The following is a 27373-nucleotide window of genomic DNA, read 5'->3' as shown; positions in this document are numbered from 1 at the left end:
ACTCATACCGAAATCAGGATCTGTATTTCACTACATATATGGTGGACTTACAGTTAGGTGTAAAGGTTTGCCTGTTTCTGCAGCAGATTATTTTGTATTTGCCAGTAGAAGGGAGAGAAAGGTTATCTAAGCAAAACAATTCAAATAAAAAAAGTTCAATCAGTGTGATATTCCTCTTGCTCTTTACATTTTGGACTTTTGATGAAATCGTGTATTAATTCTGTGAGGCGATGGTAGGACTGTCAACATCCAGTGCTCTTAATACTGGATCAAAATCAGATCAAATACAACCTGCATCCAGTTTAAATTCATACTGTTGATTCAAATAGAGTTAAAGTATCTTGAATGGTTTTACTGGAAACATTAATCTTTGGTCAAGAATCTCCTGCTTGCGCCACTCTAGGTTTGTTCTACATCATCATATGGCCAACATAAAGCCTCAAGAGAAGCACAGAGCTAACATAAACCCCATATTGCATGCTCTGGCTACTTTGACAAAGTGCCTTTTCAGTCCCAGTACTGCTGGGTGATCCATCATACACTAGTCCAGCATTTATGATCATAAAACCAGTGGCTGAGTTATAAACCTGCATCATAAGAAACGGAGCTCCAAAACATCACTCAGAGAGCCAACTGCACTCATATAATCTTGGCAGTCTTGCAACCAGCATACAAACCTTACCACTGGTGCCTGTATAGAAGCCTTTTCTCCCCAAATCACCACCCCCTAGCCTTCGAGCCCCTGTTTCTGTCTTCTGATTGTGTGTTGGTAATCTGAAGAGACAGGCTTCATGACAACATATTCAAGTACAGTATTTTTGAAAGGTTGTAGGTTATCTGAGGTGCAGAGAGTATAAGTTATACATGTGTAAATACTGTAATTCTGTTTATCAGATGTGACACATTAACTACTATTTGTTAAGTGATCTGGCAACAGAGTGCTGAACACCTCTGCTTACACGCATCAATTAATTCACCAGTGAAATGCAGCTATATTCAGAGTGATAAAGTGGCCGCCCAAAACATTAACAATATTTGTAAATGCTGAGGGAAAGAAACAAAGAAACAAAGAGTGAAGCTGCAGGGAGTTGAGTTGGTTTGTATCCTCGTACTGGGCTCCTACTTCAATGCAATCTGCTCTTCCAGAACTAGGATTATAGGAGTTGAAATTCACTGTGTCATTTAACAGATAATACTTCCTTAAATATATGGATAGTTGCAGCAGCCAACTTTTATAGCCATCTCACTGACTATTCCTTGAGGCTCTCTATCTACTTACTAGTAAATAACAAAATCTAAAGAAGCAGCTAGTTCAAACAAACTGCCACAGTTAAGAAATGCCATAAATAGGTCTTAGGAAAGGTCCAGAGGGGTTAAAGTACTTTATCTACAAACATATTGACAGAACTTGCCACTCAGCTTGAGGTATGTGAACTACTTCTTAAACCAGTTTACTCTGTTGCTTATGACCTCCAACGATCTGTACTGCTTGCCTGAACTGTTTATCACTTTGTACTGGTTGACAAATAAAATGTTCTTACTCTTCTAACATCAATATTAGAAGAAAGATGGTCAACTTCCCCAACTCTACCAGATAAACAGAAGATTTGGGAAAAGAACACTTTTTTTTTTTTTTTCCTCCACAGATTTCCTTTGCCGATCATTGGCAATTGCTCTGAAGCGTGCCAACCAATGTCAGGAGTGGCATGGGGTCACTACATTCCAAACAAGTCATTTGGATGCTGCTGACATGTTTCAGATGACAGCAGAGTTTACCACATAGATTCAAGCTGTCCAGCATCACCTGGTTTCCAGGACCTCATCTATTTTGTTTAACAGTACAGATGTTGCTGAAGAATGCACCAGATTGAAAGTAGAGCAAGGAATATGAAAAGAACCTGGTCCATTAACCATAAATCAGCAGTAAGTTCCCCGTCTGAGGAGAACTTGTTTTTATTTCCTGCAGTGGCCTACTTCTCCTCCTGGACTGTGTAGAGGTTGAGGCACCATCAGTAACTAGTCTAGATCTCCCCCAAAGTACTTACCAGTTGTCATCATTGCGCACTGCAATATTCAACACTTTGGCTTAGCAGAACCTGATGTTATGCTTCTGTAAGTATGTAAAAACATACAGAAGCATCACAGAAGGACCCTCTCAACCACTGTAAGATACCACATGGTCTTTAATCTGCCTGAATGGTCTTTAATCTCACCGAATAATTCTCAGTGAGTGTTCTTTTTTTGAGCCCTGCTACAAGCACCAAAACGTCAAATGTATCTCTTATCACTTAGTAAGAAACTTCATTTTTTTAAGTCCTCTTGTCTAAAGCACAACTAAACAGAGCAATGGAAGAACAGCTTTAATTCACAGTAACTTGTGCTGAACAGTATTTGAATAGCCTGTGAAATGAAGAAGATCATCAATATTGCATGACACATGAAAAATTGCCAGAGGTATCATGGTGCTCCTAGAGTTTTCTTATAATGCAAGTGGTTACTCTGCAAATAGAACAGCCTGCTAGGTATATGAGGGGGAAAAATCAGAATGAATTAATATAAGCAAATGGACCATCTTCTCTTAGTCTTTAGGATTTTATTTTGATGATGAAGTCCTACAGAATTAAGGCAACACTTCTCTACTGAATTTACTCAAGGGTAATCAAGAACACAAAGATACCAGCTTGCAGTTACTTCTACAGTTTTAATTTCTCCATTCCAGACTTTTTCAAGTTAGCAGACAAAATAAATTAAATATGTCATTGAACTGTAAAAACAAAACAAAATAATAAAAAAATCTGTCTTCTATTTATATGGACTGTGACAGAGAACCTTAAGGAAGAACCACCCTTCTGAAATAATACATTGCCTGAAACAAATTTGTGGAATAACAACTAGTGACTGATTGATTTAATAAAATGGCTATGATTTTCTCAATATTATTAATTTCAGGTATTCACATCCATCAGTGAAAAGGGAGGACGGAAGAATGGCTACCACCACAATTCAGCAATAGTTTGTAGTCCTCCTTCTCTCCTTTCCCCATAAAAAACATAAAGTTGAAGGAGCCTAGGAACTTCTGTGCCAGAGAAGCCGATGTATTTTCAATAACAAAGACTTCAGAACAGCAGATGTGTAGAAACTGCAGCCCAAGTACATGCAGTTGAACATCTCCACATCAGCCAAAGGAAATACTCTGCTGGAAAAGAAATGTCAGCCCACAAACTCAGCCATATTTTATGCCCTGAGGAGAAGAGACCCTTGACACCTCATCAGGGCCACATCCTTACTCTGGGGTTATTGTACCCTGCAGCAGTGCAAAAAGACCTTGAATTGAGAGAAAATTACATTGGTTGTCTTTGTCAAGAGAAGTCTTCCAAGCAGTACTGAGTGCTTCCAGAATGCTGGCTTTCAGCCTCCAGCACAGCTGCTACATCCCTCTTTTAATATGGACAGCTTGTGTGCCACCTCAGCAGGTAACTCTGGCAGACAGAGAACAGTGGGACCACAGCCACATCCTGAGTCCTCCTTTGAGCATCAACTCCTGGCATCCGTGCTCTCTGCAAACTCCCACAAATCCCATGCACGGTGTGGCACACATACAGCAGCATTCCTCTTCACGCCTGGCCCGCCTCTAGGCCTGCGTCCTAAGCACTTTACTTTCTGCCAACTCTCTGATCCTCCATGTCAGTTCCAGCTCCTCGGCTTAACCTGGGGCCCCTCAGCCAGATATGTCTGATGCTTGGAGCAAGAAAGACGTTATGGCTTGGTGGATGCCTCCTGACAGGGCCTTCCACTTAAGTGAGTTCTGTTAGAAGGCATTTTTCTCAGATGAGTTTTGAGGTGTCAAACCTTCCCCCAACAAAGGCTCACCTGTTGCATAACCTGATGTGATACCTAATTTCTTGACCATCCTCCTCAAAGTAGGAGTATTCAGTGACATTTCTTCCATCTTCTTTACTAAAATTTTCATTCTTATGCAGTTTGACCTAATTGTCCCTAAACTACTTTGCAATTTGCATTTTATTTTGAATAGATCTATTTAATCTATTTATTTTCTTTTACTCTTTCCTGCAGTGAAAATATTGGTCTGACAGGGAACACCAGTAAATCACACCCTTTATGTCAGGCTCCTTTAATTTTAGAGAGATTCCTCATTCTTTCCTGTCTGTTTCCATTTTGGGTGTAATTTAAAAACAGCAGGCAGCAATTGAACTCTGAGATCTCATTAACACCCACTAAGCCCTTCCAACAAGGAGCAGCAGACTAGAGAGCATTTCTTCAAGGTGATGAGCAAATGTGCCAAAGCTGACTTTAATTTATATTACTGCTAATGTTTTTCAATCACATAGATTCTTTTTATTTGCATGCTATATTTACTCTATTTTATATAATGTCTCATCTCAGTGTAAGAGTACTACAAGAATTTACCAGCAGCCTTTCACATTACCCAAATTTAGTTTTCCTTTCTCAGTTAGGCTTACCTTCAATAATTAACTCCATAAACTACATTCACGAAGTACAGCCCATCCCGAAAGTTTTACTATTTAAGCCTTTTGTGTTAAGATATGAAGTCATGAAATAGTCATGAAACTATTTAGCCAAGAAAGGGTTTGGAAAAAAAAAACAACAAACAAACAACACACCAAAACCTTCCGTTGCTAGAGTAATTGACATGTTTTAAGATAAGTTTCAGCTCAACTGAACAAATTTCAGCTCAACTACTTACCTCTCCTTGCCAGATCGGGTTAACTGTATTACAAATGATCTTCGATCTTTTCTCCTGTCCATGATGAGGAAGCGCTGGAAAGATGCTATGTTTTCCAGGCTGGATGGAAATCTTCAAGTAAGGATCTGGATTGAAGAACATTCCTTTCTTCAGACCAAAAGCCTGGAAATCTGAAAGAAGGTTAACAAGATAAATAAATTTATTATTTTTCATATTGCAGGTAGCTCTCTGGGAGAAATAGATAGGAAGCCAGTGAGGAATTCAAATAATACGGTGGGAATATAAAAAAATCATTATATTTCTTATGAGGTAACATAAAGCCAAATTATAATAATTCTGTGATTTAGGATTTAAAAATTACTATCTAATGAAATTGAAGATTTTACAACCTGATTGTGCAGACTAATGTGGCTTCTAAATTGGTGTTTATGGAACTAAACAGAAGAGATCTATTGCTTTTTCTAAGGAGTTAAGCACTTGCTCAGCCTGATTCCAGTGATAGGACAACTTGAGAAGAGATGAATCCATTCATTTTACTACATAGACATGGCACTTGGTACACAATATATGCCAGTTCTCCTAGGTATCATTTTTCTATTTCTATGAAACTTAGCTTTTAGATGACTTTCTCTGTGAGAAGTCATTTTACATTTTTTCTACTTTAAAACTCCTCCTTCCGTGAATGGGTTAACTTTACCTCAGCTAACTTAGGAGATTGATATACGTAACCTCCAAGTTTTGAGCAGGACTTTCTAACTGCAGAATTCCCAGGGAGTGCTGCACACGTTGTGCAGAGAAAATCCCAGCCCTCTGATCATCTTTGTTGTCCTCCTCTGGACCACTCTAACAGGTCTGTGTCCTTCTTGTGCTGGGAACCCCAGAACTGGATGCAGCACTTCAAGTGGGGCCTCACGAGGGCAGAGGAGAGGGGGACAATCACCTCCCTCAACCCTCTGGTCACCACTCTGCTGATGTAGCCCAGGATGCAGTTGGCCCTATGGGCTGCAAGTGCACACTGCTGCCCCATGTCGAGCTTTTGTTTTTGCTCATGTCTCTTTGCATGGAGGTTCTCTTCCTCTGTTTAAAGCTTAATTTCACATAGGGCTAAAAGCACTGGCTATTTTCTCTCCCTTACTTTATTGAAGAGGTACAAAGCATTAGTTAAGATGGTTTCCCAAATTGTTCAGATGTATTCTTAAACATTCAATTTACATATATGTTTTCTTTTAGGCAGGTTTTTAAAACAGTAATTTAAAATATCAGTGCTTAAACTCTCTCCTAATTGATAAAACAAAACAAAACAAACAAACTAATTATTCTAGCACGTTATGGGAGATCATGTAAAACACTCCAGGCAGATTATTTTGGATGAATCTGAAAATCTTACACTTTCCACATCAACATCAGCATATTTTCAGAAAACAGCTAAACCAAAACCAGGGAAAATATTCACTGAGTTGTATTTTGCTTCCTTCACCTATGGTAATAGCCAACACAATAAAATGTGTGAACTAAAAAGCAACTGTTTTCATTTTGGTTGATTTTGATTATATATTCCAGCACACAATTCATGTAGCAGACATTCAAAAGAGGTTGGACAGATGGTCCTGAAACAGACTGTATTTTAAGAATCTTATTCTTGTAATGTTCTCTAACAAATAACAAAAAATAGGGGATGTCAGTACTAATATCCCATTTGAAAGTACTTTGCTGACACTATGTACTGCCAAGGTCCTAGCAATGCTTTTACACAAAGAAAAAGATCTGGTTCAAACTGATAACATGGATTTCTTTTCCAAGTGTGCAATCTCTGTGTTACTGGTAGGTATCTAATCTATCAGCCCTGCTGAAATCCTTTATGGCAAACTGTTTTGCTTTGGAAGTTGTACTGTTAAAAGTGCATTCCAGAAATAGAAGCCAAGATTGCAAAAGCACTATGAGTGACAAGGCCCAGCAGTATAATCGTGTCAGGCTGATAACACATGAGAGTAGAGAAAGACCTCTGAGATCTTATTTTCTTCTTCTCTGGTATTTCCTCAAAAGATTCTGAAACTGAAATATTTATTGCTGTATGTGTTTCTGATTTTTTTTTCCTTCAAAGAGCAACCATACCATTTTTTTTGCTACCACTGTGCAAAGAAATAGTCTATCGCTAGAAAATAGCTAGCATTCAATTATATATACATCTATATTATACACTATAAAGAACATACATATTATGATAATCTACCAATCTCTGTCCAGTGGTGGGAATTAATCACTCACAAAGGTGAAAGTACTCCTAACATTAATTAATTATCTAATTTTTGTATTTGGATTAGAAAAATGATTAAGCCAAGCTCACAAGAAATTTTATCTTTTTGTGTCATTTTCTTAAATTGCACGATACAGCAAATTATGTTAAAAAGTCACTTAGAAGCATGTATTTAATGTCCAAAGCCCATAGGGTCACAAAACTAGCTTTTTCAACTACAGAAATTGCAGTTATACTTACATATATCACCACAAATTCTTGGCACCGTGAAAAACAGAGCATCAAAAATACAAAAGTTCAGAATAAAGCTGCGTTGGTATCTGCATATAACTATAAGAAGTCAATCTAATCTGAAGTGGAAACCATGGATGCTGTAACTTTCTGTAACCAAAAGGCTCAGGTACTTTCTTACCACTGCTGTATAACACCCCATTAGAAGAATACCATCTGTTCCACTCCCCCAAATGAAAATATTTCTCTCTTATCTGTACTGTCTTCAGAAAAAGGTTCTGAAAATGCTCAGTACTTGGGGTTAACTGAATTTAAATCTTTGATAAAACTAATGAATTCCAGAAGGCTTAGATTCATCTTGCTGTACACTGCAGTTTTACAGTGTATTATTTCTTGCAGACATATCAGGAAATGCTACCAACGTAACTCACCCTGCTTTTCAGAAGTGTATTTTCACTCAGTCTATTAAAAAATGATTAATGCACTGTATGTCAGCTTCTCATTTACTCATAAAAAAGAGGTTATACACCTATCAGCTTGATAATGTCAGGCCATCTCTTGTGAAAGATGACAGAAGAAAGAAATGCAGGTGAACAAGAAGAAACTGCTAGCTAACTCACTACTACAGACTTTCAGTAATTGTAAGTATTTGCATCCTAAGCCAGTAATCGCAAGTACATGCATCCTAAACCAGCTAGGCTCACTTCACTGTATACAAATAGCTTACACCAACTGTTGTCTGCTGCTTCCCCCAAGTGAATTATGATTTTTTTCCAACTTCAGGGCTTATTTTCCATATATGCCAATCTCTGGGTGTCTGGATGAGACCTTAGGAAGCTTTTGCATGCATGTGGCTTCTGTCCTTAAGGTGGGCTGTAGACCTCCCTTCTTCCCTGTCTTGTAAAGAATCACTCTGTGAATCCATTTTCCATGCAGCATCCCAGACTTCATGGCAATGATGACTGGTTAGTGATGGAGACTGCATCTTTGTGCCAGTCTGGAAGTTGGTGTGTGTTTAGTGGTGAAAACATGGAGCCAGGTGAGGATACTAATCGATTCACAGCTTGAACCTATTTGTGTTTGCCAAGTTTGATTTTGCCTCAGTACAAGTGACTAAGCTTTCAAATGGTCAGGGGAGAGGTATGATTTGGATATGAGAGTCACATTTTGTCATTCACAGCAAGGAGATTCTCTTATGGCAATGATCAGCAAAACCATTGTGAAGATGGTAGTTCAGTTCCCTACAGATATAGTGAAGTACTGGATCAGACTCATGCTACAGAAAAGGGTGGTGAATCAAAGTGAGAACCAGAATATAGAACGGCCGGATTTCTAAACGAATTATGGTTAGTCTGGCCATCAGTCTGTTGCTAGATAAGCTAATGAAGGTAGAAAGTATTCTCCCCAAGAGATGAGAAGCTTTTGTCAACAGCTGTGGAAGAACTTTCCTAGAAATAACACACAAAGTTATTCTGTGTAGTTTATAAATATATCCCTAGAAGACTGAGTCCATCTAGTCTCTTGATTGTGTATATTTTATTTTACTGCAGTAGACACAGTCTACAAACCAGAAAAAAGGTCAAGACCAACAAGCAACAGAGCCATTAGTTTTAAAAAGCTGATATTAACTTTATAATACAGTTGGCAAATTCCTTCCATCAAAAGACAACAAGTATTGAATGTCTTTTATGTTTCCAAGAACCATCCAATTGATTGCAACTGCTGTCTTGCAGCTAGCTATATAACACATGAGAGAGATCATTAAGCCTCAGCAATTCTACGGTCAACACACCAAATTCACATTTTTCTTCTTTATTGTACTAGACATGTGTGCTCGAACTCAGGAAATGTTATGCATTGCTCACGAGTCCCCTGACTCTCTCAGAATATGAAGACATTTCAAGTTAGGCCAAACTTTTTCAGCACACATCTAAAAGCCAACCTAACGATGTTCTGCAAGGCTACCAGGACACTGGAAATAACAAAGGGTCACTGAAAAGACCACTGTCACAAAATCACTGAATCCCAGAATGGTTGAGGTTGGAAGGGAGCTCTGGAAGTTGTCTGGTCCAACCCCCTGCTCAAGGAGGAACACCTACAGCAGGTTGCCCAGGGCCATGTCCAAATGGCTTTTGAAGATCCCCAAGGAAGGAGATTTTACCAGCTCTCTAGGCAAGCTATTCCAGTGCTGTGTCACATGCACAGTATGGAAGTGCTTCCTGATGTTTAGATGGAACTTCTTGTGTTCCAGCATGTGTACATTGCTTCTTGTCTTGTCACTGAGCACCACTGAGAAGAGCCTGTCTCTGTCCTCTTTGCACCCTCCTTTCAGGTATTTATAGACACTAATGAGATCCCCTGAGCCTTCTCTTCTGCAGGCTGAACAATCCCAGACATCAATTTAGACTGTGATTTAGTTTGATGAACACCCAAATGGAATGTATTCTCTCCATAATCTGCTCATTAATGGCAGAAAATAAAATTATTGTCGTCTTTCCAAGATCCTCATAGCTCATCTATCAAGGCACAATAAACTATCTTCATGATCCATCACTATGAGAAAAAGAGCTACTAATTAGGTTGTCAATGGATAGATCATACATTTCCCTTGTGTTTTCCTTTGTAAATTCCCAAAGAGCTTTCAGTTCAGATTCTGATGCTGAGTAACTGGACTTGACCAGGACTGGTATCTGGGTTGACTATCAACGGGGTAAGGTAGTTGCCAGGGTACTGGTACATCAATGTTTCTTTTGTAGCATGCTTGGTGTAGAGCTTGAACAGAACAATTATCTCTTAGCTTGGATGGCAGAAGTTCATATACTGAGCTGAGCTACATAGTGGTGGCTTCAAAAGAAGGACAAACGAAACTCTGCTTGCTCAGGATTCAACAGGAGACACCTAGGCACTGCCTCTCAGCTACATGCTTTTAAAGCAATAGGAATTATTTTAGCTACCAGTAGCATAATAATGTTTCAACAGTAACAGCACAGAAATTTTGCACTGACTTGGAAATGCCAATTTGATTCATGCAACAGTACATGATACTTGAATCTAAAGTAAAGAGGAGTAAAGTAAAGTGAAGAGGAGAAAATAATTTTTCTAGCTGGATGTGCCACAAGGGAATGCTGAAAGGAATTCTCATTTCTATAAGGAAGAGGCAGCAGAGGCGTAAAGAAGAAAATATGTCTATTAATAAATGAAAAGGTGTGAAGAATTTAAATATTCAAAAATGGCTGAAAGACAGGCTGCTTTTTAAATTGCCTTCATCAAGAAAAAAAAAAAAAAAAAAAAAAAAAAACAGAAAAAGTTTGAAGAACTATTGTGAACAGCGTAACGGTGAGAGTTTCATCACTGTAAGCTGTTAACGACTGGAGCAAAATACCAGCTATTTTGCTCAGAACCAGAGTATGCGCCAGTCTAGGACAGAACTGAACCAATTTGACACAAAACTCCATACCATGGAGTACGATGACTTGTGTGACATAGGATAACGGAGTAATTAATTTCAAAGACTTTAAATCTGTTAGTCTAGAGCACTGCAGTACTTTGTAGCCACTGGTGCTTTGGAGGAAGTAGAAAAGTCACCTCACCTTAACACAAGCTCTGAAAGGTAAAAAACAAATAGCAACAACAAAAAGGTGAGTGGTTAGAAACTTGGGTTTATAAACAACACATCAGGACAAAATAGCTTGAGTTGGTAAGGGCAGAAGATGAGGTAGGTTTATGTCTCACAAACATTCATGAAACATTAATTCCTGAATGTCTGTGAAATATTTAGACCTTCTGGTCATTTGTTCCATGAGAGTGCTTGGTAAATAAGTGTGTAAACACGTGAGAGATGTGAAATATTAAAGTTTGAAAAAAGATTTTTAATGCAATATATAGCTAGGAGGGATGTCATGCAAACCTTGTGATAACACTTTCTAAATATGCCAGCCAAAAGAATGGTTTCCAGGGCTTTTGGCAAATGTGTTATGTTGCTGCTAAACCATGAACTTCCAGTGAAGTGGCTGGAACATCTTGGGAAGCTTAGCACGTTTCTTCTTTCTGTACTTCATGTGAGGTGGCTTTGACACTTTCAGCTGCCTTATCAGAAGTGTGATGCTCTCTGGTAACAGCAGCAAATTCATACTGGAAACTAAATGCAAAGTAGCTGAATAGTTTTCCTTGAAGATTGTATCTAACTAAATTAGGCTTATGATATTTCTCTTCGTGTTTTAATAATTAAAGCTATGATAATACAGTCATCATATAAAAGATTAAGAAGCATAATCATGGGAAATTATCTTCTTTGAGATCAGTATTGCTAATGAACCTATTAAGCTGAACTAACCTTTCACAGGAACAACTTCCAGTTTCTAAAGAAGGAAATACTTGGAAAACAAACTACCTACTGCTCTTTCTGTTCTGGAGAAGATAGTGATCTCATTTTGCTCTAAAGCATCAGTTTATACGCTTTTGTTTGACATTTTTGTCCAATCCAGATACCTTTCCACAGGCAACATTTCCAGTGAAACTAGTTGGATTTTGCCCAAGAAAATATTCAATAAAACTACAGAAGGAATAAAATACTTTGCCACCAACTTTTAGAAATAAATTGTTTCTGCACAGTTCATTTTAAAGTAGTGTCTCACTGGAGTGTCTAGGCAGTAGAGCAAACAAGATAAATCAGCTGAAATGGAATGATCTTGTTCAGCATTTCTTGGGATTTTGCCTACTTTGAGATTTTTCTCTCCCATTCCATTAATATTTTTCTTTAAAAAAATAGTATTACAGATTGTATAGCTCTCCTTGCATTCTTTAGATGATAACCTGTTCAGGGTAGGCTGGCTCTGTTGGTGCAATAACTAACACAATGGTCCCCAGCCGAAGACTAATGGCCTTTCATTCTGTTGCAATGTAAAAAAAATAATAAAATAAATAGAATTTGAAACCTAAATGTTATATAATGACACTGAAACACCTAAGGACCAGTCTCTAAGAAGTCTGCATGAGCTGAGAGGACTCCTGACAATAGACAGGTTATTGCTGCAATAGTGGTGCAAACAGAGAAGGATCCCAATTCCTTCCTATCTGTCAGAAAGGCCTGGGTTGATTTGCATTTTATTAGCTAGCATAGCAGATATAGGAGTGGCAACAATTTTACTTTGACATAGACAACATTTGTTTTCTGTTGATTAAGTAAGAAACCAGTAAATAAATCTTTGTGATGTGTTAACTTGTGACTGAAATACCTCAAGTCCAGGCTATCAGAAAGACAGACTGAACTACAGCTACTCTGATACCAAAGATTTTTGACATAATAACTGTGAGCTCAAGGCTTTAACAAAAACCTAGCTGTGATGATGCTGTTAATATGGATGTGATACATACGTAAATGGATGTTAACCACTAGGATAAGAAATGCCTAAAGTATCACATGGTATGGTCTTTGTAAACTTTGAATCAATCTATACATTGGATGATCTAGGGCCCACTGAGACAACATCATTTAGCTGTCTCACAAATTATCACTCTTGATATCTCTTGGTCTACTAGGCCAAAGAATCTCTGAGAATGGAAAAGTGTATTTAATTCTGGGCAAGACTATACTTAAGAACATACTAAGTCTACTTTATTTCTTTCCAGCTGAACCTGTAGTTTTCTTTAACAAATGAATGTCACTGCATGGGTGCCTATTGTTCAACCTAATAAAACGTAAATGATGTGTTAAATGGGTCCTAATTAATGTCAGTCTAACCTGCCATATAGCATATACAACCCCTTAAGAACCACACTGGGCACCTAATACGGAAAAGCACTGATATGCATGCCTAACATTAAGGAGAATCAGAAGTCCTAGTTGGCTTCAGCACAACTTAGAACAAGGCTTGAAATAAATCATATGGCCAAAACAATCATGTAACATGCTGCTTGCCTGAATGTAGGACTTTAGGTGGAAAGGCCTGCACTTGTAAAAATTCTTAACTAGGGTAAATGGAGTATAATAAAACCACTCTTTTTTTTTTTCTTTTTTTTTTTTCTGTGCTATTTTCTCATGGAATTTCTGAGTCAAGTCCAGCATCTTCCTCTTTGTACTGAGGAGGAACTAAAAATACAGAAACGAACTAACAAGCTTAAAGCCCCCCAAATGAGAACCTTGCTCACAACTACTCTCTTTTGACAAATCAAACTCTTCTACAGAGGCAATTTGCAGATTGTTGTTATTAAAGCCAGATGAAATGATCCATAGCATTTAAAATCTGCAATGACATGTGAAATCATGAGGCTGATCATCCTCCATAAAATTCAGGAGTGAGAGCAGTGTCCTGGCTTAAGAAGTCTCAGTGTTACTGCTGAGCAATACAGATAAGCTTGTGAGTGTGGCATGTGGATCTGCCTCAGGTCCAGACCAAGACTGTGGAAGATGCTCTCTAAGAAACAAAGGGCTGCCACACATTGAGCTCCATAAGTAAAGCATGTGCCACTGAACTTGCTTTCCTTGGCATACATATATAGAACCACATTTAATCAGGAAAAAAAAAACAAAACAAAACAAAAAAAAAAAAACACAAACACCCAAAAAAACCCTCTACCTGAACAAGACTCTTTAGCACTTAACTCTCCTTGAAGGAAGAGGGTGCGGCAATAATCGTAGGACAGATATTAGTTCTCTATATTACTGTCACTTCTAGAGTAACCTGTAAAAATGCATAGAGTTGTAGAATTGTTGAATGGTTTGGGTTGGAAAGGACCTTAAAGATCATCCAGTTCCACCACTCCTGCCATGCGCAGGGATGCCACCCATTAGATTGGGTTGCCCAAAGCCCCATCCAGCCTGGCCTTGAACATCTCCAGGAATGGGGCATCCACAGCTTCTCTTGGCAACCTGTGCCAGTGCCTCACCATATATGCATAAATACATACACATAGATATACATACATAGACATGTATGTGAAGGGTTTTAATAATTTCAGTCCCCTGCTCTCTGGGCTTAAAACTTTCACACAAATGGTAACTTACCTGACAATGAAAAACTTATCAGTCTCCGACTTCCCTGTCCCTGGACTGAATCTTCATTGGTGATGCTTTTAAAAATCTGCTGGAAGAAGAATAAAGGTGAGAAGGAGGAGTCTCCTGTATCTCTTGAACAGACAAACTGCTGAGTAACTGTCCTTTTTACAACATAACCAACTAAGAGTCAAATAGACAACCATTAATCAAAACAATGTTTTCATTCAGGTAATGATTTACCCACTAGTCGGCTAACTCAGACCTTCCTGGATGCATTTGATTAAAACAGAATGATACAGCAATATTACTGTAATTTTAATATAGCGGTTCCTCACACAGAAAGGGACTATTTATTAAATGAGATAAAAGTAATGCATAAGGATGGGGATATGGCTCTCACCTCTACTAATGTCTGTCTTTATAACATATTAAAAGAGTAGAAAATCTTTTTCCAGGAAGTTTATTGCACATTTCTCTGAGCTTACTGCTATCCTGTGCAAATAACTGTGAATTATGATACCGGTAAGTATTGAGGGTGAATCTGAACAAAAAAAAAGTACATCAACAGGTGGCCTTTTGTATTCACTTGTCTGTACCTTGTTTTTTGACAAGGATCATGTCCACAGCTTGAGTTTTAATGTCAAGCTTTAGCTCAGCAAGTTCATTGGTGGGCTGACGTTGGGCAAGTTAGGACCCAGGTTGCCTCCTGGTTGTGATCAGAACTGGGAAGCAAAAACCCCTCATGCCAGTGTCTGGGGCATAAATAAGAACCTGCATCAGCTGGGGGACAGCAGTTTCCACTGCTGTTTCCCTGAACAGAGCAGAAGAGATGCTACCATGAGACAGGCTCCAAGTTCAGCAGGGCGATGGTGCTACTATGACTACCTCCCACTGACTCTGGAGCCAAACCAAGTGCTGCTCTGCTCCTAGGAAGTCACAGCTCCTCACCAGTCTTGTTGTTTGGCTTTCAGGCAAAAAAGAAAAAGAGCATTTATGCAGTTAAGTTCCAGTTTCTGCCAGGAGACAGTAACTGAAGTCCCACTCAACTGTGACTCATTGCTCAGTATATTAAATATTGTGTATTCAAGCTTAACTTAGAAAACAAGCTCTTCTTTGTCCCCACAGAGTTCAAACCAGAGCAAGGGAGCATTGCAGCCCCCTAGCAGGGATTAAGAAACAGGCACAGCTGGCAGGTCAACACACAAGTGACACATGGATTGTGAATACAAGGGGTGAATTTAGACACCATTGAAAAATGGGCTCTGGTGTACTTGACCTTTTGCCATAATCAGTTTGTTTCTCGTAGACTATTTAAATGGGATAAGGAGTACTGAATAGAGTGACACTACAAGTGAATTTAAGTAGAAACACCCCAGCTGGATCACAGCTAACTAGTTGTAATTACAGCTTTGGACTTCTCAGGTATGCAGGTTTCAATCTATTTATTAAAGCCGCCGCTGATAGAAAAGGTACACATTTATATCAGTATTATACATGACACTGAGAATTTTGTGACAAGAACTCAGTAACCTTTATCAGCTGAAGTTGTGAATCAATGGCAGAAACAATGACATTTCTTTGTCAAGATGTATTTTTCATACAACCTCGTTGACTGGCATTATACATTTTCCTTTCAGGCTTACTACTTATGGTCTTCTCATGATTTTGTCTGGGACAGTGCCTGGGCCAACTGCCCTAGATACTTGCATATTTGCAAAATGTGCACTTTTTTCCAGCCCTTAAACATTTCCCCAGGATTCTTAAATCTGCCACAAATCAGCATGGACAGTTTAATGATCTATGTTTTGAACAGTTAGGGATGGAACTGATGGTGTCCTGCAAACACCAGTGTGTTCAAAACTTAAAAATATGTTGCTATTAAGGGTCCATAACTACATTATGGAAACTGAATCAGGACAGTAATGCTTGAGTAATGCATGGGCAAACGTAATGCATAGGCAAAAGCATGCCCAGCATGGCCAAAGCTGCAGTGCCAAAGCATGGCATTACATAAGGAGGACAGTAATGCAACCAGCCCTATAAGTGAAACAAGCTGTAGTGAGGGAAAAGAATAAATTAGATTTGCTTCTACAGGATCCATCTATTTTGTGGATCAGGTGCTCCTCACACTGCACATCTAAGTGCTCACCCCTCAGGCAATCACGGGGCCTTCAGTAGTGCTCCCTCAATTTCCCCTTGTGTCATGTTTTCTCATGGAAATCAAGGCACAAGGAGGTTGGAATAGGATTAAAGAATGGGGCATATCTCCAGTGTGTGCTCTGGGGCCCAATAATGTGCTGGCATCAGGTTGGGGCACACATCTGTACCTGGGACCTGGAAGTGCTCCTGCTTTTTTACTCTACAGACACATCATTTCTGTGTATGAGAGTAATGTAATGTTTTAAAATTACCTGTCTGACAATAAACATTCCCCTTGGCTTTCCATGGAAAACAGTTCTCATGATTTGATTTGAAATGTTGACATAATTCTCCTAATCCTGGTTTTCCTGATCCCAATTCAGTCAGAGGTTTGACTAAAAGGTCTCAAAAAAATCAAAAAAATAGTCAAGTTTTGCTACAGTAGTGACAAAGAAAAGCTTAAGCTTTTAATTATGAAGAAAAAGAACCAAGTCAGACAGCACAAACATTTTAAAAACTCACCACTGTAAACAACTCTTCCCATATGTGGTGGGTTGACCTGGGCCACCTGCCAGATGCCCATTCTCTTGCTCCCCCTCCTGAGCAGGGCAGGGGGAGATGATAAGACAGAAAACCCCATAAAGCAAGCTCAGGACAGACAGATCACTTACTGATTACCATTCTACGCAAGAAAGACTCACCTTGGGGAAAATTAATTTATTTTATTCCCAATTGAATAGAGCTCGATGGAGAGAAAAAAAACACAAAAAACAGAACACCTTTGCCCCACCCCACCTGCTTCCCAGGCTCACCCCACTGGACTCCTACCTCCCCCCTGTTCCCCAAGCAGTGCAGGGGTCTGGGGAGTGGGGCTGCGGTCACCCCCAGCAGCTCCTCTGTGCTGCCCCTTCCTCCTCACACCCTGGGCTCTCCAGGGGTTGCAGGGCAAGCTCCGCTGGGTGCCTGGAGCACCTCCTGCCCTGGCTGCTCGCAGGGCTGCTTCTCGCACTCCTTTCCTCACTGCCGGGCAGCGTTTGGCCCTTGCTGAGCTCCTCTCTCCCTGAGGAGCCCACCCATAGGTGAGGGGCTCAGCCAGGCCCTGTGGTGGGGCCAAGGGGGACCAGCACGGGGCAGCCCCAGCCTTGCCTCACACAGCAGCCTGGAAGGCCCTACTACCAAAACCTGGCCACACACATCCCGTACACCCTACTATATTGTGCCTCTAGGCTTCATTTTAGCCAGCTCAGTAACTTTTTAAGTTGCAGAAAACATTGTGCAGCCCCTGAAGTCCCTAAAAATGGTCGTTTCCTTCTGGCCAAATCCTGCATCCTGAAGTGGCAATACGAAAGTACGGCGAAATACCAGCGCTGCTGCCTATAAGTGAATTATGAACTATGTAGATTATCCCAGCGTAGCTCTGAGATGCACTGCTATGGTCATTTTGATAATGCCTAGCACTTAACCTTAGTGATTTTAAAAGATGTTACAACATTTCTTTGAAGCTTAGCCAACAAAGGGAACACACAGCACTAAGGCTGCATGGGACGGAGGCACAATGCAAATTAAAGACTTCAGTGTACAAAGCTTCAAACCAAGATCCTAGCTGTAGCACTTCCTAAATCCTCTCAACCCCTGTTCTGTACAGCTCCACTATCCCAAACTGGTGTCTCTTTTCTCCAGTGGCCCAGTGAAATGGCTTGGCTCCGAGGCCTCCACTTGGCCAACAGGTATGCTGCACCTTCCCACCTGAGAGGCTGGTCCCAGCAGCTGGCCACGTGCCCAAGCAGGCTCAAGAGCAGATGCAAATCCTTTCTCAAAAATAAATAATTATGCAAGGACATACCCAAGGAAGGATATTACAACACTTTGGAAAGTGGTTTTACTTGAATATTGATGTAGGGAGTTGCGACGACCAGTGGGGGCAGAAGAAAAGTTATGTCAACAGCACGGCATGATTTAGCTTGCTGTGTAAGGGAAGGTGAGCATGAAGGAGTTCTCCCTCAGCTTTTTGAACAGACAAGGTCATTATGTTTGTCTCACTGTCTAACTGAAGGTAAGTTTCCAGGACCAAGCCAAAATCTCAGCAAAGTGGAAACAATGCGAAAAGTCTTCCAATTTAATTCCAATATTTTGAGAAGAAAAAAAGCTATTGGCTTCTGTTTGGACTCGCTATTTTCTGACGTAGTATCAGATTCTCCTCAGTAGTGAGAAAAGGCTAAGAGTGCTCTGCACAGGAGCTGGGTGTGTGCTCACTAACGATCACTGGCAACTGCACAGAGTGGAATTTATAAAGCGTTGATGCCCGGGATGAAAAAGTGCATGGGTCATATTCCTCCTTCTTGCCATTTATCATGAAAGAAACCCAGACTAATTTTAGTAGCTCCAATATAATTACACTAGGAGTGTTGTCACTGTAAGTAAACTTTGAATTTAGTCATCAGGAAGTAAAAAATAAACTCTGCTCAACTGCCACTGAAAACACAGTTAGCTGACAGAACAACATTCATCTTATCACTTGACATCTTACAGACTTAAGACCTTGGCATGAAAGGAACAAATGTAATTTTCCTTTTATAACTGTGGTGCTCTTTTATGCCCTTGAAGAGCTCAGTCTGAATTACTTTAATATTTTTGTTTGTTTGTTTATAATGTAACGTTTGCACATTGTGCAGCAAAACCTAATTATTTTTAAAGTCCTGATGCGAAACAGGATTAATATGCTTTTATTACATGCTTCTACCATATGTAGTCATGAAAAGATGGGACCTGAGCTGCAGCTTGAAGCCTAGCTGTAGCTCTCAGCAGAGCGTTGTCATTTCCATGGGCAGGAGTGTGTGCACTCAAGCACTTGAAGCACCAGTACTTCTTTCACAATATTCTCCAGTAAACACACCCTGAAAAAAACTTCTGGTCTAGCACGGTTTCCCAACCACTGAAGCACAGGCAAAAGGCAACCACCAGGGCAGTCACAGCTCTCTGCAAAGTGTGGGGAGGTATTTGAGGCCAGATCAAAGCCTCTCAGGACATGCTGAACCAAGGAAAGGTCCACATTTGGAAATGCTTTTCATTTTCTTGGTAGAGAGAAAAAAGACAGAAGGAGATGACTGAAAACTAAAAATAATACAGTGTTTTCCTGGCATCGCTTTTCCTTGTGAGTAGTTCCTGCAAATGCTGGAGGGAATTCATGTGACCCTGAATGAGAAAGGAAGCAGGCTTCACACTGGCAAATGGAGCCCTTGAGACTCCCTTTCTTCGTATGTGTTATGAAAAAAAAAAAAACAAAAAAAAACCACAACACAACAACAACAAAAAATAACCAAATTTGAGAAATCCCACAGTATGACAGTCCATCAGCTCTTACTGAGGCAAGATTCCAAGTGCATCACTAGAACTTTGTCTAGCCAGAAGCTCAGAACAAGGACTCTGACAGCTAATTAACAATATATCCTAAAATACTTTGCTCTTCACTGGTCTATCTGGATATATGGAGGAGTACCAAGGACAACAGTCTTGCTACTAAAAATAAAGTGGCTCCAGGGTACGCCTCAGGTGCATCTGTTCAGCCTTCCTGTTATACCTAGGCAAATACTTTTAGAAAGTATGCAATGTGAATAGAGGTCTGGAAGAAGCTGTAAACAAGCTTGCCTGCTGCTGCAGTAGAAAATATGCTTTCCAGCAGCGGAGTGACCTGTAATAATGCAACATGCTGGTAAAGTGTGCTCTGCACCACTTTCTAAGCTACTTCTAGCATGTTTGTATGTTGCACAGCCCAACTTAATTATGTTAAAGGTCGTGCTGATATGGAACAGAATATGATTTTATTACCTGATTTTACCACATCTAGACGTACACAGGTAGCAAGTACAAGCACAAATTCCTTTCCAACACACAGCACAGAAAAAACAGCCATGTCTTATAATTTAGTAACACACTTTACTCTCTAGAAGGGCATTTTTGACCCCTGTGGCCCCTTGTCTGTGACAGACAAGGGAATTCAACAAAGCCAAGTAAATTTTCTTTTCCCATAAACAGAAGAAACGTCTGATTTAAGAAATCGTACTCTTCACTAAGATCCAAGGCACTTGGGTAGCAGCAGCTTCAACTGCAAAGCAATGGTAACATTTAATGGTCAAAACTGATATTATCTCACATAGACCAGTATTTCTTACATTTAAAACAGAGAAAACTGCAGTGACACTAATGTAGACTAAATGCTTGGGTACTGAAAGTTTTCATAGCTCAACCTGGACCATACTACCTATTAGCAAGAGCTTCTTTTATTAAAAAATAATAATAATAATAAATATATATATATAAAATAAAAATAAACACTTCTAAGAACACATCGAAGTATTCAGAGGGGCTCTCACACTTCCCAGCAACACTACTCAACCTGCATGGAAGACAGAAGCGTACAATGAAAGAAACCTAGAAACTACAAAAGCAAATCAGCAAAGTATATTCTGTTTGTATACACCAGTCCTGAGGATGAAAAGAAGCAGACGAGTGCCTTGCAAATAAAAGAGAAGCTGGTGACCTGTGCTTGATTCAAATAACAAGTGAAAAATAGCCTAAACTCAGTCCCAAACTGTGTATCAGCAAAAGGAAAAAAAATAAATAGTGCCAGATGTGTCAGAGCTAAAGACATGGTGTTGCAGAGCAGGGGGAAAGACGAGACTGGTCAGTAACAGCCTGCCCTACGCTTGCTTCAAGCTCCAGTTCTGTGTTCTCTGAGTCTCAGGAACACCAAATTTGCCTGCAGATTTAAAATAAAATAAACAAAGTTATTGGCCTGAATTCAATGGTCAGAAGGAAAAGAAGAAGGTGATGCTTCGCTCTGCCTCCTTCCATCTGTTTGCATTTTTCAGTTCATCTGAGACATAAGATGGGTCCAAAATTCCCCAGACTGAGGCAGGAGCAGAGTACCAGCCTTCACTCTGCTCTGCTTTGCTGATGTCAGTTTAAATCAGCTTTGAGCTACTGTTTTAACAAACCAGCGTGTACATGGCACAGGTGTCAAGAAGAGTTTCTCAAAAAATTATTATGCCCTAAACAAGCTCTGTTTGCTGTTATTGTTTCCCCCTTGATTTCACTGAACTCTTAATACTAGGACAACTTCCTAAGTGTGAAGTGTCTTTCCACAGTACAAGAATATAAGGCATTGTCCCAAGTTCACGCTTCACATTGTGCCATCCACTTCAGAGAGGGAATGGCTCTCAGTTGATCTGGGTGAATATTCCCATTTCCTCCCAGTCTTGACTGTAAAAAGGCATAGCTGGGGAAGAAAACTTGACTAAATATCCACAGGCTGCAAAAGTGCTTCTTTTCCCTCCATGACCTGACTTCTACCACCTCTTGGGAACACAGGGTAGGCTGGGATGCATGGGGTGGGCTGTGAAAGGAGCAAATGGAGATCCAAGCTCCATGACTGTCTCTGACAGAATTATGGCTCTAATCCCAGGCTACACTTTGAAAATCCAGCCCTAATTAGTGGCAGTACTTCAGCTACAACCCTCACTCTGTTAACAGAATTATCCAGCTCTTGAATGCAATATATTCCACTTATCCTGTTAGCTCGTTAAGCCACTGTGCTGGCACTGCAGTATTTTCCTATCAGGTGATTGCAAATCACATGTAGCCAGTTTCTCCATTAGCAGAGCCTAACTCCCTGCTGGATTCTCTGCAGCTGACTCGCGTCCCTGAAGGACTGTGACCACACACGTGCCACAGTCTTCCCCCTCTGTTGTGGTCAGTGCTGTTCTAGCCCTGTAATACAGCGCCTTCTCACTGCTGTTCCCTGATTAAGGGGAGAATTTGCCTTTACGGCCATGTCACAATTGCCCTCTGAATGCAGAAGGCTCCTGTTGCATCCTCTTGCAGCAGTGCTTCTATCATTATTTTTTCTCCAGGAGACAGAAGTTTTTCACTCCCGAAAGCTTCCCTCCTAGAAACCCTTGCAGAGATTAGCAAGCAAATAAACATTTTTTTTTTCCACTCAAAGTGTAATGAACTCTTTCAGCAGATTCTAGATTGTGATGCCCAACTAGTATTATAGAACAAAATTGCTGCTTAGTACTATCAGTATGGTCCTCTAGAAGGCAACTACTAATAGGTTTATGACAAGCGTACATTCAGTGACAGCATGCACTAAGTCACTAAGTACACCAGGTCTCCACGTTGGCACGAAGATATTTGCTGTTTCCCAACCTACCCTATGTGGGCAGAACGCTGGTTTAGAATAATGACAAGACAGAAGAGGGATGTTATGAGCAACCACTTTCAATTAAAACAAAAGCAAGGACTGAGGCAACAAATCAGCATCTCCCCCAGAGTCCAACATCTTTTTCTTCCAAAATGTTATTAGATTCAGCTTTTTCATTGTTTCAACAGTTCTGGCTAATAAACTTCAGCTATCCTTTGGCAGCAGAGGAGAAGCTTTGATTAGAGATTTTGATCTTCCTATGCTCTTTGGAAATTTCATTTAAATAAATTCTTAGATTTTCAGATACTTAAACAGTTGTGCCCGCATTTGTGATAGTGTTTAATTTGTGCTTTATGGGTTGAATGCTGGGTTACAGCTAAGAGACGGTCATTTTTCTTGACATGTAGCAAACTTCTTAGGAGGACTGCTTTCCGCAGGATACCTCACCAAGGACTCATTGCAGCTCTGAGGCTGCATGCAATTTGACATCAGTGGGCCTTTAAGCACTAACACGTCCCTCAGCAAGTTTAAAGCAGTCCAAAGGATGGCAGTAGTTTACACCCCAATGTGCAAAACAAACTTTTACAGACACAAAAGGCTCTTCCTTCCCACTGCCCTTGCCTCTGGTGCAGTTAACTGAGAAGAAGGCTCTCTGCGGTTGCTAACCAATTCCGTGCTCCCAAGAGCTAGCATTATCCAGAAAACAAACAAACAAAAAAAAAAACCCACTAAGGAAATCTAGGTTTAAGATCAGATTAACATCAAGCAGCTGCCTAATGCAGGACAGGATCACGCCTGTAAACCTGACAGGTCTGTACACAGAGTATTAATGTGCTTAAGCACTCTCACAGCAAAGAACTGTGTGTAAATAACAGCCTCTTGGGAGCAGCTACGCAAATCCCTACACCATGGAAATAATTGGCAGCAGCACCATTGATGGGTAAGACAGGCCCAGTGGGCACTGTTCAGGTCCTACAATTCGGCACAAAATTTGCCCCTGTAGACTCTAAATTCAGTCTTCTCAAGAACATGTCCTGTTTGCATGGAAAACTAAAAAATCACCACTAATGCCTTTTCTCTTTGAACTACAGAACAAGGAGGGGGATCAAAATGCAGGGCGAATATGGTAGAAATACCCTAAAACGCAACACATGGATAATGTCTTCGGAAGGCAGTAAACTGTGCTAGGCAGCAGTTATTGGAGGCTTTAGAAACTCCTCGCTCTTCTCATGCAGCTAAGCTGGGACAAGTACATAGATGAATAATGCTGACACGCGTGGGACGCCCGGCTCACTCAGCTCAGCTGTGTTTGAGGAAGGGCTCCAAGCATTCATCTTGCTGTCAGAGAGTCTGGATGAAGGAATCTGGTCAATGACCCTTCCCTCCATAAAAGAAGCAGCAAGGCAGTGAACAATGCCCATTCTTCTAAATGAATGCCCCGAATATCAATTCCCTACAAATAGCATTATTTTGAAAAGTGAGTTACAAACCCTTTGCGTTCAACCTTGGATCCTACTTTTGGCAGAACTGAAGTGACTGCAGAAATTTATAGTCTGCTTTAATAAATAGGGAAATATCTCTGCTCCTTCAAATGCCCCTTAATCTTGCTGAATTACTAATAAAACATTTGCACTCCATAGGGCATTTTTCTAGTCATGCTAGCACACAAAGGGTAAAGCTGAGAAGAAAAAATAAAAAGTCCTAAGAGACAGTATCTACAGTCTGTTAGTTAATGCAGCCACATTCATGCTCAGTTTCTTCTGTGCATCTTTTGGGAGATACATCAGAGCCAGCAGAAACTACTTATCCTATCTCAGTAAATCCATGGTCTATTTTTTATTTATTTTTTATTTTAATTGCCTTTGTTCTACTATTTGGCTGCTTGCTGCAGCTGAAAACCCACTGCTTTTTTTGCCTTAGTTTGTGGCTATCTCCAGCAGCGGGTTTTAAAAAGCCAACAGTTTTATCCAGTGAAGAGCACTTGTGGAAATACTGATTGCAATCAAACTGTCACAGAATAATGGTGTTGGAAGGGATCTCCTGAAGTCACCTGGTCCAACCCTTCAGTGAAAGCAGGACCAATTTGGAGTAGGTTACTTGGGGCACTGTCCCACTGAGTTCTGAGTATCTCCAAGGAAGGAGAAAGGACAAGATCCCTGGGAAAGACCCCAAAAGTTCCTGAGGTCTAATCCAAACTTCCCTTGCTGCAACTAGTGCCTGCTGCCTGCTGTGATTTCACCGTTCTCTGTGAGAAGAGCGAGTCTCCTTCTGCCCTACACCCTCCCACTGTGTAGTTAAGGGCATCACTAATATTCCGCTTAATACTTCTCCTCTTAAGACGGCACAAATCCACCTCTGTCTCTGCCACTCCTCATACATAATGTCAATGACTAATCTGAAAGATAAAGAAATTAGGGGCCAAGCGCATTCTGAACATGACTGTGGTAGGGTTTTATGGCAAACTTAAGGTATGCCAAAAATTTTTTAAGGGAAGCAATGTTTACAAAATCCAGTCTCTGATAACAGCTGAGGTCACTACAGCAATTTGGGTATCACGGCTTCACAAAGGACTTGGCCTGCTGCATGCTGGATGCAAAAGACTTCTGAATGTGAAGTCATTAAATATGACAGGAGGGGGGAAAGGATGTCAGCTAAATGCAGGAGTGCTGTCACTGCAGAGAAGTCATTAGCGTGCATATCATTAGTGTGTATAATATTATAATTAGTCTGTCTAATGATATAATTCTTGTAGATGTAATAAATAAATCACATCTTAACAGCAAGAGAGGTGGGTTTCAGTGAGTGTGTCAGTTTTAATGGAGATCAGCACAGAATCTGTCTCAAACACTTCCATCAGTCCTGGGAAATTGCTCTTGTGGCACAGATTAAGGCAATGCAGAGGTTCGTACCTGTCCTGGTTTTGCCTGGGATAGAGTTAATTTTCTTCCTAGGAGGAGGTATGGTGCTGTGGTATGGTATGGTTTTGGATTCAGGATGGACATGGCTGGGCATCAGTCAGCTGGTGCTGAGTAATTGCATTGTGCATTGCTTGCTTTGGTTATTCTTCCCTTTTTCCTCTCCTCTCCTTTCTTACTAAACTGTCCTTATCTCAACCCACAAATTCTTGCATGTTTCTTTTCAATTCTCTCCCCAGTTCCACTGGGGGCGGAGGGGAGTGAGCAAATGGCTGCGTGGTGCTGCGCTGCCTGCTGGGTTAAACCACAGTACCTCACGCTACACACACCGCCCACATGGTCCTCATCTAGCGGGGAGGAATGGGGCTCATAATGCATGAGGTGTGGCTCCCATCTCCACACAAACTCCATGTCGCCAGTGTCCAAATCTTTGGGCTACGTGGAAGTAGGTTTGATCCAGGTTACCGCCTTGGGCCATGCCCCCCAAACCAGTTGAAAGGAGGTGAACAAGAGACTTGGCTCTTTGCCTCCCATCTTGGGGCAGTCTGTGCTACAGTCTGGAGTGAAGCACAAGGGATGACTGCTGAATCTGGAAGCCGGAGGTGCCCCTTCTGCAAGTGGTGAGAGCCGCTGGCTTTGCCGCATTCATATTTCATGTCCTCCTGCTGCAGCAGCATTACAGATCCCCGAGCTGCATGGCGCTGAAGCAGCCTGTGCTGCCCACCCTGTCAATGATGCATCACTCACAGGAGAAAGTGAGGACATCATGAGACAAACACTTGGCAGCTCCTCCACTCCACTCCTCACTCTCAAAAGCACAACTGAATAATAAACTTGTACAACCTGAGCATCCTCTCAGCAGTAGCTGCTCCAAAAAGCATGAAGACTCCCAGGCCGCTGCTGCATCATGTGGGGAGGCAGCTGCAAAACCAGTGGACTTGCAAGCTGAGCCTCGGGCAGAGCCCTGGCTCACCCTCACAGCAAAGTCGATCTCACATCCCTGGCTGTGCCTGGTAGCTTAGCCCACCCCTCCTTGAGGGTCACACAGTGGCTGCCATCAGCCAGCTGTCTGAGAGGCAGCCAAGTGGTCCTAAAGGCTGCTCCGGGCCAGAGCACAGCAGGCTTCTCTGGCAGCCTGGATCTCCTAATCAAGGTGATCTTCAGAGCAGAAGCAGCCAGCAAAAAATGTGAAAGGAGTGAAAGAGAAAAGGAAAGACAAAGTGACGAGAGGGGAAGAGAGAAAAGGCAAGGCTCTCTAGAAGAAGAGTGGAAAAGAAAGAATAGTGGAAGAGGCTATGAAGAAAGAAAGCACTTCTAAAATTCCAGATCTTCCACATATATTAAAAATGTCCTCCCTCTCTTTCAGATACATTTCAAAACATGCCAACCAAAACAAACAAAAAAGGCCAACAGCAACCATCACAGCATTGCCAGAACTCAAACCTGAGAGCAGCATCTTTCAAACTTGCTTACTGGCTAGGATAGGTTATACCCCTTGGGGAACAATGAGAGAAATAAATAGGCTGCTAATAAAACCAGGGTTTCCTGATGGCTTGTGGCACCTCCAGGCTTTTCCGGTATTAGCCTTGAGTATTCCTGCATAGCTGAATCATCTCTGTGGTAACGGGTATTAGAAACCCTCAAGTACTTCACCCCTGCAGTCACAGGCACCAAACAGTCCCAGCTGGCTAGACGAAACGTCATTAATGTGTTGGTACCTGAAATAATACAGCCTGTTATATATTTTTGAACTCAATTTTAACAATTTCCCGGGGTCAGTTAGGTAGTATGAGCAACGCCGGTGGTCCTTTGCTAAGAACATCAACATACAGTCTAATAATGTGGTTTAGGCTTACGCTCACCATAAAGCCCTGTTGCATTGCCATAAGGGTACGAAGGGCCTCAGCGTAAA

General features: G+C 40.9%; 1 protein-coding gene across 19 annotated transcripts in view; it reads right to left on the bottom strand.

Annotated features, from left to right (window-relative positions):
• HECW1 (HECT, C2 and WW domain containing E3 ubiquitin protein ligase 1) overlaps positions 1-27373 on the bottom strand; it is a 257827-nt gene that overhangs the window by 88808 nt on the left and 141646 nt on the right. For 14 of the 19 annotated variants that reach the window (XR_011806847.1, XR_005263269.1, XR_011806848.1 and 11 more), the window contains 2 exons: positions 14215-14293; positions 4727-4896 (listed from right to left, as the gene is read on the bottom strand). Coding sequence is in view for 16 of the 19 variants with exons in the window: in XM_027451321.3 (XP_027307122.2) it covers positions 4727-4896; positions 14215-14293 (249 nt within the window). In the remaining 3 variants the exon portion in view is untranslated. The remainder of the gene's footprint in view (positions 1-4726; positions 4897-14214; positions 14294-27373) is intronic. The other 5 variants (XM_027451322.3, XM_072033308.1, XM_072033306.1 and 2 more) reach the window with 1 other exon arrangement.

Source organism: Anas platyrhynchos, chromosome 2, assembly GCF_047663525.1.
Source record: "Anas platyrhynchos isolate ZD024472 breed Pekin duck chromosome 2, IASCAAS_PekinDuck_T2T, whole genome shotgun sequence".
NCBI classification, from domain to species: Eukaryota; Metazoa; Chordata; class Aves; order Anseriformes; family Anatidae; genus Anas; species Anas platyrhynchos.
Note: the sequence above shows the minus strand (reverse complement) of the source record. Positions and strands in the feature narration are given on the sequence as shown.